The sequence below is a fragment of the Theobroma umbraticum genome, unplaced genomic scaffold, assembly GCF_002168275.2.
Source record: "Theobroma umbraticum cultivar Fairchild unplaced genomic scaffold, ASM216827v3 scaffold_50.0, whole genome shotgun sequence".
Classification (NCBI taxonomy): Eukaryota; Viridiplantae; Streptophyta; class Magnoliopsida; order Malvales; family Malvaceae; genus Theobroma; species Theobroma umbraticum.
Window position 1 is genome coordinate 7,630,971 of NW_018397261.1, and position 13,287 is coordinate 7,644,257.

General features: G+C 32.6%; 1 protein-coding gene across 2 annotated transcripts; it reads right to left on the minus strand.

Moving 5' to 3' along the window:
- Nucleotides 1-384: 384 nt before the first annotated feature.
- STY46 (ACT-like protein tyrosine kinase family protein) lies at nucleotides 385-9,967 on the minus strand. 2 transcript variants are annotated; one of them, XM_021430013.2, is made up of 16 exons: nucleotides 9,502-9,959; nucleotides 8,844-8,958; nucleotides 7,374-7,474; nucleotides 7,052-7,171; nucleotides 6,458-6,512; nucleotides 5,987-6,097; nucleotides 4,658-4,708; nucleotides 3,605-3,780; nucleotides 3,418-3,525; nucleotides 2,907-2,980; nucleotides 2,560-2,735; nucleotides 2,254-2,349; nucleotides 1,659-1,739; nucleotides 1,495-1,548; nucleotides 1,126-1,260; nucleotides 385-825 (listed from the first exon to the last, which is right to left on the minus strand). In XM_021430013.2, exons 1-16 carry the CDS (start codon nucleotides 9,696-9,698, stop codon nucleotides 745-747), a joined length of 1,731 nt encoding a protein of 576 aa, XP_021285688.1. In that variant the 5' UTR covers nucleotides 9,699-9,959; the 3' UTR covers nucleotides 385-744. The 2 variants fall into 2 exon arrangements, 1 of the variants encoding a protein (XP_021285688.1); XR_002445335.2 differs by lacking the exon at nucleotides 385-825 and having other exon boundaries at nucleotides 1,247-1,260; nucleotides 1,659-1,755; nucleotides 9,502-9,967.
- Between the last annotated feature and the right edge of the window lie 3,320 nt (nucleotides 9,968-13,287).

Genomic DNA, 13,287 nt, shown 5'->3' on the forward strand with positions numbered 1-13,287 from the left:
TTTAATAACTTTAATGAACAATGACATGCATTAACTCCTGCTTCCTTGGCTAATTGAATCGCACTCGTCCTCTCTTATAGTTGTGATAAATTCATACGTTTAAACTCTTTAAAATACTATATATTAAGTAGTAATATATTTTTTCAATTCATTAAAAATATCAAACTAAAACTTTTCTTAATATTTACTTCAGTAATTACTGTCATTCTTGCTTGACTTCCTGTTCAAAAAATAAAATTCAAATTTTTTAAATGAGAAACATGCTAGACAATTACATCAATGATGACGCATTCACATGCAATCCAGGATCCTATGGGGAATTTGCATCTATCGAACAAATGGAGTCTTAACTCTTATACAATGATATCCTGCTGCGTTCACATCTACAAAACGTGACCAATTGTTATAAATAAAGACCCAAAAAAATTGACAGTACTATCTGTGATCTCATAGGGCCGCAGGATAAATATCAAGTTACAAAGCTCATCCACATACCACCATCCCCTTTGTTACAGATTGATAAATCAAAGCAAAAAAGCGAATGGCTGGTTAAAGAATGGACATAGGCCATAAATCATGCGAGGAAAAAGGAAATGAAAAAAAGAAAAAATAATAACAAACCCGATCATAACTTGATCGATGGAATAAAATACTGTACAGTGCTGGCGAAAATGCTGGGAATGGCGCCCCAGAGAGTTAAAGCCTATGTTCAGGTTATAAACATCACTGTATAACATGTCTACTTTAATGGTGGCCTCTTCTAAGGACAGACAAAAATCCTCCCGAAGATTTCTCTTTACGCCGATCCTCACCTTCATCTCCTACCTGTTTTACAAACTTATCGAGTGTTAAAATTTGACATAAGACATTCATATTTTACTATTTGTATTCACAAAGTCAGAAAACGGAAGAGAAAAGAGGGTGCATGAACTGTTTTGAAATTCAGGCCATCAAAATGGGACCATTGATCTAATGACTCGAGGCAACCATATTAAGGGCTATACATATATATGTACAAAAATGTACAAAGGGAGAGCAAACAACCATTTATATGTTGAGTCATTGAAAGTATGTGAATAAATCATACACAAGGAAACAAGGTGTGTGCAGAGAATGAAAACAAACCTCCTTGGCAATTTGCCGCAAAATCTCTATAATTTCAGAAAAATCAGGTCTTAGTGTTGGATCCTGTTGCCAGCATCTCTCAAGCAGTTCAGTGAGCTTTGGATTAATGTTCTTTGGAATTGTTGGACGTAGCCCCTAGAATCAATGTCAATGAAAAAGTGACTACTTGTACGTGGTAATAATATCGTTCTACGCACACTATGAAAACAATCCTTCAGTGGCTTTTTCATTATCATGATCTTTTTCCTTGCTTTCTTTTAGGCTAGCAGGGAGGGGAAAAAATGTTGTTCTAGAGGTTGCGAAGATTGCCCCAACCTTACAGCATTTTATCTATCACCAAGATTAAATTAAGATAAGCAGCTGACATACCTTTTGAACCACTCCAACAGCTGCTTGTAATGGGGTTAAGTATTCATATGGAAGCTGACAATGCAAACAAAAGCAAGGTAACAATGGGAACCAACCAACCAACACACGAATTTGTACATGCACTCCCCAAACATATCAAAGGAAAGATAATGACCGAGCAATACCTTTCCAGTTAACAACTCCCATAACACAATTCCAAAACTGAAAACGTCAGCCTTGTGGTCATATGGCTTGTGTTCAATAACCTTCGATGCAAAAGAACTGTTGTAAGAAAATGATAAGACGAACAACCAATTAAAGGAGGAAGCTGATCAAGCTACAAACCTCTTTCCCTTATAGTCATAGTAAAGGTAACAAAGAGGCAAGTAAACCAATTCCTGAATGTTACTCTAGACAATTATTATTTTCCTTTTCCATATGTCTCATATCTTGCAGATCAATTAAAGCACTTTATCCTATCGACAACAAATAGCTAAATATTTTACTAGATTTAACTTTAGTCAAAAGGTCAACATAGAACGTGACTTTTATTGTGATTCACTCAAGGATTTCACTTCTATAATTTAATTTTTAAAGGATATTCACCAATTGAATCTGCTAGCTTATTATTCTCAACCACATTTCCAAAAAATGACAAAGCATCTGTTGCCGATCATCCATTGTTGTCATTTTGTTTTCTTTATGATTGATGAGACACCCAAAGGCAAGTTAGGAATATTCATGGAACAGTTTCTAACAGCTTTTGCATTAAGAGCACACCTCAGGAGCCATCCATCTATATGTTCCAGTTTCAGCCGTCATAACCCCAGATTGAGCTTTCACCCTAGCCACCCCAAAATCAGCAACCTTAACCACCTGTAATGCAAAGCATGTAATAGCATTTTTATCAAGACAGAAAATATAGGATGAAAGCATTAAATTGACTTTGATAACAAAGAATTATAGTATTACACAGCATGACTATGGCTTTTAGGAGAAAAACATGTTCTCAAGCAGGACTTGAAAGGACTAAGGACAAGCTCTAGTCAGTTGAAAGTAAAAACTAAGCAACTGTAAGCATCTTACTTCATTTTCATCCATTAAAAGATTGGCAGCCTTCAAATCCCTGTGGATTATATTATTTTGGTGCAAGTAGTTCATTCCTTTGGAAACATCTATTGCAACTTTAAGCAAGGTTGGAAGCTTGAAAACACCCTTCTGTTTATGAAGGTAGTCATACACACTTCCACCAGACATAAATTCTGAGAAAGGAAAAGAAAAAACAAGACAGAGAGAAAGAAAACGAACATTAAAAATTTTCTCTCATTTAGAAAGAATAACCGAGAGAGAGAGAGAGAGAGAGAGAGAGAGAAATAATCTTAAATATCACTTCCATCAAGTCAGTAAAGACAACTAAAGAATCAGCAGACTACCTGTTACAATACACAAGCTTGGCGGCTTGGTACATGCACCAATAAATTGCACAACATTCTTATGCCGAACTTTCCTGCAAATTTTGAAAGAAATTGTTGATTAAAGGTACAGATTATTCCTAGACTAAAGCTGTCATCTAAAAGAAACATTCAATTTTGATAAAATATTAAAAATCAGTGCATTTCATGATGAAAGAAAGGGGTAAAAGTTTAAACACTGATCAAGGCACTCAAGATCCAAAGTAACTACTTCCTAATGTACATGTATGCTACTGATATCATTTCTATAAAAATACATAGAAATACACAAAATCTAGAAACATAAACACAGCATTAGAGAAGCTAGACATTATCAGCTGATCATCAATCCAACTGAGCCTATGGAGGATAAGTTTAAAAAACCCTCCACTTAACACCTTTTTTTTTGGTGGGGGGGAGGGCGGGTGGAAGGAGGGGTGTTAGGGGGGGACCACAAGTTCTAATCGGAACACCAGAATATTTCTTCACAAACCTCATGATAAAGACTTCCTGGGCAAACTCTTTCTGCATATCAGTATTTATACGCTCTGGCTTGAGGATCTTAATAGCCACTTCCTGAGTACAATAAGTACCTTTATACCTACAAGAGGTTAAAAGGACAATTATATTATAGCTCAAAAAAAAAGAGAGATCAATCAGAAAGTAATTGATGCACTTACAAATCCCCATATGACCCAGATGCAACTTTGTTCTCAAATTTCAAGTGTCTAGGATCAATTTCCCAAACATCAGTCCCATCATTAGGAATTGCCACATAATTCTGATCACCATTGCTCCCCATTTCCTCATAGTCCCTTGTAGGAGAAAAGGAATGCTGCTTGAGCCAAGATTGCTTCTGCATAAAATTGTAATTGAAACTAGAGTCTGATTCAGTTGCTCATAATATAAGCACAAACTTTTAGTTAATAAATTCTACCTCTCACATTGAAAATTTCCATGTTTCTAAACATTAAGCATTTCAGCATATTACACCTCAGCTAGAATCGAACCAATCACTTAACAATGGAAATCAGAAAGAAGAAAGCATGGAACGCATCCAAGGCATTTATGCAGATCAGAACACATATTAACAAATTAGGATTTGAAGCCCATTAATCCTACACCCTGGCAAAGGGAGGGGGTGGGCACAAAGCTCAGGAAGGGCTTAGCTTCATAATTTGAGGCTTGTAGTATGAGTAATTTTCTGTCACCAAGACATTATTAAACTAGTAAAAACTTTGTTTAGTGCTGGCTTCACAAATTACTTGACCATATACTGCACATAAGCATCTAGTGAAGAAAGGAAGGGTCTAATGATGAATAAAAATTAACACTATATCATTATAACATAAAATAATTTGAAATATTTCAGGAAACAGAAGGCCCTTTTTAAAGCTGATCAAAATTTTGTAAGTATTATGATGCAGTGCTCCACTTGAAAAGCTGGAGATGGCTGACAAAGGAAACAACACAAAAAACTTATTAAATTAGACTCTCATTAAACCAGTCCTTTTAACATTATAGGGAAAGATAAAAACAATAAGCACACTCAGTGCATGTGAATTTAAGCTTTGCTGAAAGGACACATGACAACATTCCATATTAATCACAAGCATTGTTGGAAGGAAAACGGTTTGTTAAAATATAAAAGAGATCTTTTGCAGATATCCAAGATAACATTCAAAAGTCTCATAAGTAATTTGCAAGCACCTAAACCTGCAGTATGGAATTACCTCAATTTTTAAGACTTCCTTCTCCAAAGCAACTTTAAGCTGCTCTGTTTCCTGACAATTTGACATCACAAGTCTGTCAAGCAAGTTCTAGAAAAATTATAATCTTCTAATAGACCAAGGCTTAAACAAACCATTTAAGTACAGTAAAACCTCTACAAATTAATATCCTTGGGGCCATCAAAATTTATTAATTAATCAAGATATTATTTAATTGATAAATTAATAATTTATTAATTTATACATTAATTAATAAAAAATAATTTATTAAGGTATTCTTTATTTTTTTTCCAAAACATTGAACTTAATACATGTATTGTTTATTGTGATTATACAAATATTACCTAATTACCGAATTTCAATATATCATTATTCTATACTTATTTAATATACTTGATGAACATTAAGTGAAGCAAAAACATCTATAAAAAGAACATATAATATCACAAATGGTAAAACTAAACGCAATGGCTTCTCATCTCAAAGGTATAAAGAAATCAACAATAACGGATGAAATGCATAAAGTATTGTGTGAGTACAAAATAGAAAATCCAAATTGCACACAAAAGCAATTGCAATAGTGGGTGTCGAAAAAGTTTAACTTGCAAGTGAGTCGAGCAACAATATTAAATACGATCAAGAGGTCATCAGAATATTTATCAGCCAACATTGAAAAAGGTGATACCAAACGGTACAAAACTACAAAATTCTCTGAGCTAGATAAGGTTTTCAATGAGTGATTTGCTCAATACCAAAAAAGGTTAAAGATGAGGTCTAAAGAAACATCAAGTTCAAGAAAAATAAGTAACATTGGAGTTATATTTTACAAAGGCATCCTAATTGAATTAAGTACATATATAATTTTGATGAATAACGAGATTATTAATTTATATATCAAGTGGAACCTATATGTTTTTTTTTTAAATGTATTATCTTATAAATTTAGCAAATTATTAATTTATTACATTGGTCCCAAGTCGGGACCAGTCAAAAATATTATTTAATCAAGGTTATTAATTTATTGAATATTAATTTATAAAAGTTATACGGTACAGCAATAAGCACTCATCTAGTTGTCTAAAATGGAACTTTTAATATGACTCTCGAGAAAACAAAAATAATTACCATCTAAATTAACAAATAACAGAATCCATAAGTTGAGAAACAAATAGCTATATAAAATTTTTTAGCAAGAATAAGAGCAGTTATTCTGACAGCTAAACATAAAATATTGAAAAACCAATCATGAGAGATTTTATTTTAGTTAAATGGTCATTGTATAAAACAATTATGTCTATAGCTATAGAAGTAAGATATTAAAATGAAAAGTACCTCATATGGCCAACCTTCAACAACAAAAACATCTAATGAGTAACCATCTACTGTAGAAAATGCATGTGCTTCCTGGATGTTTAGCCCAATCTCAGCAAGCAATGCGGTCAACTGCAAGTAATGCACAGGCATGACCCAATAGAATGAGGAGCAATATTGAATGGTCAAATATTTAAAAATTATGTCCATTTCACATGTAACCTCACTGACTCTCTAGTGGAGTAATTCAACCATGTGTAACAATAAAATGACAGTTGTTTTTACATGAAAAATAACCAGAGAACAATATTAGATGACAATTAATTGAACCAAGAGCACGGATGGAACCTAAGATGAATTTTTTATCATTAATTTTATTCCAATATAATCTAAGAGTGTAACCATCTCGTGTTCATAAAGCACTAACTTAAAATTGACAAGATGATAGAATAAATTTACACTTGTAGTTCAACAAACAAAACTATCATATACCTGACTGAGAAGTTTTGGTTTGTCATCTGTTGAAAATGTAATTTCATGCATAGGCCTGCATCAGCACCAATTAAGAAAAGAATGTAAATTTCACCATCCAAATGAATAAGATAGTATCTACAAAGTTTCGCCAAAATGCCACAAGTATCAGGAGATGAACAATAAGGCAGACGGACAAAAGGTGAACATGAAAATAGATGTCATCAGACACAAGCACACCTAAAACTGAAATCAACAAAAGATAGCAGGTGAGGAAGAATGGCTCTGCGGTAACAAAAGTATCAGGAGATGAACAATAAGGCAGACAGACAAAAGGTGAACATGAAAATAGATGTCATCACACACAGGCACGCCTAAAACTAAAATCAACAAAAGATAGCAGTTGAGAAAGCATGGCTATGAGGTAAAAAAAGTTGGACTTTTACAAGAGCTTATCAATTAATGCACTACTGAATATTTGAAAGACCTAATATAAGAATATTCCAAAACAATAAGTTGATCAAGTCCAAAAACCAAGCTACCACTAACTTAACCAGAATCTTAGTAGAAACAATCAGCCCTTGCCTAAGGACATTTCAAGGCATAAATAAATACCGGGAAAAATGTGAATTGGCATGTACAGAATTATCTCCATCTTGATCTTGAGATTTATTTGCTTCCAGTGCAAGGGCTTCAAGATTTGGCGATGAGCCGAAGGCAGGTGGTGGATGTGTGCTGACAATTGAAGAGCCAGCTATAATTCTCAGCATCATTAATAACACCACTCCAGGTGCAAAATGAGCAACAAAAATATTGAAAGAAAAAATAAGAGGAATATGGAAGTCTTAAAGACAGATTCTGCACCAGACAAGTGAGAGCTGCTTTAAGAAATTAAAGCATGTACGTTATAGATGGCAAAATTTTTTGAAAAGCAAACCTTTGTCTGCTAGAGTGTTTCAGAGAACTTTGAGCAGATTCCTCACACAGGGGGTTTGAAAGAGTAGAATAATCTAAACTCCCATCAGAAATAGATTGGACCTACACATGCAGGTAACCAACATTAAACAGTTGAAAGCAAATCAAGAGCTGGGAGCTACTTATAGCATTGAACGTCACATCAATTCAAATTTATAACTTGAATATTTAGAAGAAACCCTCAAGATGCTCACATGAATCTGTTCAGTGATGGGAACAAAAAAAACATCAAATAGAAAAAACAGACATTAAATTTATCCATGGAAGAGTAAGAGAGACAAATGCATCTTAAAAATAACATTGAACTGCATAAGAAATTACAAGGTTAGGGTTTAGAAAGTGGGGAAAACGAATGACAAAATGAGTCTGAAAATCATTGAAATAAAACTGCTAATATGTCAATTATGCACATTACATACCAAATAGAACCATTTCACAATCAATTAGCTTCATAACCTCTTTAATAGTTTATGGCGAAATAAGGAAGCATGCAGGAAAGGATCATAGTAGTAGCAACTGCAATCCTCAACTTCATAATTGATGTGTTTATTGACACCTACAATTTAATACTATAGATTTATTTTTAGAAAGTTCTAAGAGGGATAAATTGTAAAACTGCATCTACAATGCTAATGTGCAATTGAACACATTATTATTTCAAAGAACATTCTATGTTTCACAAAACCCGCTCTATCTTTCCACTATTACCCTGGAAAGAGACAGCATGAAAATTTACCTTCCTGAATTGAAGATGAAATATACAGGCACAAACCTAAAAATAAATGTCAGCTTCAGCCAACTAAATAGGAGACAAAGTCAAGATTGAATGGACTAGGTCTTTTGTATGTGACAACTACAGGCAACATGAGCCTTGTGCTAGCCTACCAAGATTCAATCAGCTTTGAAGTCTAAAACCATAAACCTGACACTTATTAATGAAAAATAATGCATGCACTTTCCCAAACATTCTCAAAATGTCAAAGATAAAGCAATCTCACCAACTGAATGTAGTGGCTTGATTACAAAATGCAAAGAACAACTTTGATTTTGTAGCCTCCCTTAGAACTGGATCTCAAAAATTGTGAAATATTTTCAACTTCCAAATTTTTTAGAGATATGACCCTTATACACATGATGAATTGTATACAATGAATGTTTCTAATAATCTTAAAAAGTTAGGTAGTGGGATGTGGGACCTGACAGATATCAATTTCCAAAATCTGATCAGGTAAGGTGCACCACATCAGTCATCACATGACTCATGACATTAACCACACACCGATATATCATTCTAAGAATGACAAAGAGATTAATGTTTAGAAATAACTATCAATACCTTTATTTTCACCGCTACTAAAAATGTAGACCTAATTGATTAAAAGCTTTCGTAATGCTTAGTTATGAAACGTAACACAAAAAATTAAGTCACTACCTGCACAAGACGAACTTCCATTGCTGGTCTGTTAGCAGGATCATGAGCCAAATGCAGTAACCTCTTGTGCATAAGAACATCTTCTGCTCTTTCCACATTCACATCTAATGCATATCTGCAATGTATAAACTCACGCTTAATAAAAACAACTATTTATTAATTCAACAAGAATCAGAATATTGAATTTTTCAAGAAGATAATAACAATAAAAGAAAAAAGAAACTATGAAATCTGCTTCTCTCTACTTGTTTCTGATCTCATCGGCAGGAAGCCAAACACCAAAAAGCAATAAAGAAATAAAAAAAAGTTATAATATGATATTAATCCACTAATCAAAACTAACGAAAAGATCCTTCGGCAAGTTAAAATGCATATTAAACGCTACTGATTTTAACCATAAGATTAAGCCAAACAGTTCGTTAATGGAAACTCCAAACGCTAATCTTCGAAGCACAGTATCCAAACAGAAAAAAGAGAGAAAAAGAAACACTCCGTCCCTGAGATTCAGTATTTTGATAAAAAAAGACCTTCAGAATCACACAACAAATTATAACAGATATAGATGTAAGATAAAAATAAATGAAAATGTTACTAGTATTTCTCTTTGTATTTATCCATGTAGTCAATTCTAAAGAAAAAAAAATTGTAAAAGATATACCGAGTAGGGAGACGATTGAAGTGAGTCCAAAGTTCGTCGTCGAAGCCAGGCCGATTAGCCTCTTCTTGGTCGGATTCTCGAAGCCGCCGGAGAACCTCATTGTAAACGTTGAGCTTTTGCCGCTGTTGCCGGCTCTGCACCGGCGACGACGTGTCGTTCGCTTTGCTCCCGCAACTCTCGTTATCCTCCATCACCATTGAAAAAGAAACATACAAAAAAGGAAAAAGCGACAGAAAACCAAAAGCAAAGAAAGGCGCAAAGGAAAAGGGAAATCAAAGGGCAAGGAAAAGGCGTGATGATCTTTAGCTTTTCGTTTACGTTGAGTTTATATGGAGACGCAGATTTAAGAAACAAGCTAATCCTTTTTCCAAAATTAAAAAAAATAAATAAATAAATTATTTTCTTTATTTTGGTTCCGTGGAATGTTTAACGGTGCAGTGCGCACCACTCAATCACGGCGCTGAGGGATTATGCCAAAATGCTTTTATTTTGCTTTCCATTCTTCTTAAAAAGTTAAAACTAAATGGTTTAGATGACCAAGCTTGACCCTTGATTTTACTAATTAAGTGGACTTTTTTGGGGATTTAGGGGTAGGTCAGATATAGGATCAAGCTGAGTGAGGTGTAAGGGTGAAGCCACAGCAGACATGATGCGGCAGCGCCGCATCATAAATTTGTGTATGGAATAATATTAATTAAGGCAAGATTACAGCACTAATTAAATATTAGTTGCTACCACCCTAATGAATGAAATGATGATATCTTTTAATTAAATAATTAATCCCTATGAATCCGTGATGCCAAAACCAGGCCACCACCCCCCTCTCTGCCCAGTGAGTTTTGGTTGTTTTTCTCACAGTCCCACTCGTAACAAAGGAAACTCCAATCGGCATATTCTGTGTGCCCCACTGATTTTGGATAAGCTCTGCATTCAGAATGACGCTTGTGCCCCTCTCCCCCCCCTACCCTTTCCTTCTAAAGATTACACTTAACCTCTTAACCTCATTTTAGGTAAACAATCCAAAGCATTCGAAGGGAGAGGATAAAGTTGGCAAAAAAGAGGATTAATTTGTGCCTTCCTCAGTGCCTGGAGCAGTGGTCAATTAGTAGGGTCGCATTTTGATTTTTTGATAGGATATGGATCTTGATTAAACTGTTCAGAGTATCAAATACTGCTACTGTAAAGTTCGGTAAGTAATACACTAATTAAATCAATCTCTTATTGATAATTATAAATAACAAAGATACTTATAACTAATTTATAATTATGTATCTTATATTATCCAATTCGATTAAGTAAGATCAGAGTATTTTATAATCATATTTTATTACCTGTCATGAGTTTCGATAAGGGTCAAGTAGTGGCATTAAGGTACAAACATTACACAAATTCGAATATAAATAATAATTATTAATATTAAAATTTTATTTTATATATAATTTTATATTTATATATTTCTTATTATTAATATAATACTTACAAAATTCATAAATTATTTCAAATATACTTTTAATTTTTTTATGAACTAAATTTAATTTATTAATTTACTTTTCATTAATAATATACATAAAATTTGATTTTAAAGTCATTTTACTCAAATTCAAATATTTAACTGAATAATGTCTAGAATATTTAAATACGAATTCAAATAATAATCTCAAAGTTTTAATCAGATAATTATAATATTCAAATACCTATATACTAAATAATAGTGTTCAAAGTAAAGTATCACCGAAATTCATAATAATATCACAGATCTCATATCAATAATAAATGGGATGGGTCTTGAAAATATAAACATGAGTTTTTCTACCATCTATTAAGCATGTTTTTTGCATTGAGAACGTGGACATGTAATTTATAAGTTTACTTAAATTCTATTTTTAGAGTTTAAAGACGTACAAAGTTATACTTAAATTTTTAACTTATGACGAGTGGTATCAAAACAAACTTACATTTTCACTGATGTAGAACCTCCATAAGAGATACAAGGGTTGAAGTAGATCTAAATTCCTGTAAGAGTTCCTTTCCTATACGGGTAAAAGAACTATTGCAATAAAGGTATTGCATAATTTGGTGGGATTAAATGTCACAAATCCCACATTAGGAATGGCACGTTTGGTTCATAGAATGTAATAAAATTGAATAGTTATTTTGTGAAAATAGAATGAAAAAATAATAGAATAAAATGGTTATTATGTAATTTGGTTCATGAAATGAGATAAAGTACGATTTGTTATTATAATTCATTTAAATATTGAGTTATTAAGAATAGTTTTGGAATAATTAAGGAATAAATAATAAAATAACAAAATTACCTTTTATTATAATTTAGTAAATTAGATAAAATTACTCATTATTTATAATTTAATAAAATTTCTTTTTTAATATTAATAATTTATTATTAAATTATTAATATAATTTTTTATTTTAATTTCTTTTTTGCTATTTGTATTTTTATTTTTTTTATGCTGAAAGTTCCTGCATGGCCCGACTACCCTGTTGAAGTTTTATTAGTACTAAGGTAAATGGATACAAATAGGAAGGGACAAATCATACTTCCGAGATTACGTGAACACAGTATAAAATTATAGAAAAACCTAAAGAAAATTTTATTGCACTTGCATATTTTGGATGCTGGAGTGAGAATAATTATCTCCTTTTTACCATATTCTATGAATAGAGAGAAATAATAATAAAAATTCAATTAAGAGTACTACTCTTTTACATTTATTTAAAACGAACATAAGGAAGGTTTGATTTATCTAATATAATAATCTCATGTAATATATCTTGAACTTCAGTACAAACTTGTCAATACGGATAAGAGTGACCCTAATTGGACAAAAAATCTATAGCTTGGTTTCTTTCTATGGATATGAGAAATTCGATAGGAGAACTGATGTAAACACGGTCTAATTGAGGCTAATAAATACCGTATGTCATGGAAACCCTTACATCCTGTCTTAATCATATGTATGACAACCATTGCATCCAGTTCAACCCAAACATTGGAGAGATTGTGTTGTTGACACAATAGAAGACCTCTATGTAATGCTAATAATTCTGCTTGTAGAGAATTGTTAGATTCAAAGTTCTTAGAAAAGGCAAAAATAATTGCACTTGTATGATCACTTAGTAAACCACCACCAGTTGCATTTTGTGAATTAGGTTTGGAGCTTCCATCAACATTCAATTTAATCTCTCCTGTCAATGGCTTGTGCTAAAGAATTATCCAAGACTATAGAGGATGAATTGTAGGAAATCGGAAATCCCATGCATGAACAATCTGAACATCACCTCTCCACTGCCCTTATTTAATGAGCTTACCATCAAAAAGCTGCATAAGAGTTTTAGAACTGGCCATACTACTCTATTTGGATACATGCCCATGGCCTTGTGTTTTCATTGTTTTAATCTTTTAATTTTTATTTTTATTAAAAATTTGTTATTAAATTATTAATATAATTTTATTTTAATTTCATTTTACTTTTTATTTATTTTTATTTTTTATTTGTAAATTGTAATTATTTCCAATAAATAGGGACATTTTTGTTCAAAATTTTTTTGACTCTATTCCATAGTCATGGAATAACCATTAACGTGGGAGAGGTGGGGAATGGTTAAATCAAGATTTTGGGGAATAGTCTCAAAGCCAAACCACATAAAAGAATAAAAATAATAAAGGAATAAGGGGGAAATGATTTAGCCATTTCCACATACCAAAGGTGACATAAGAGATGGGATGTGTTTTGAAAATATAAAATGGGTCTTTCATTATCCATC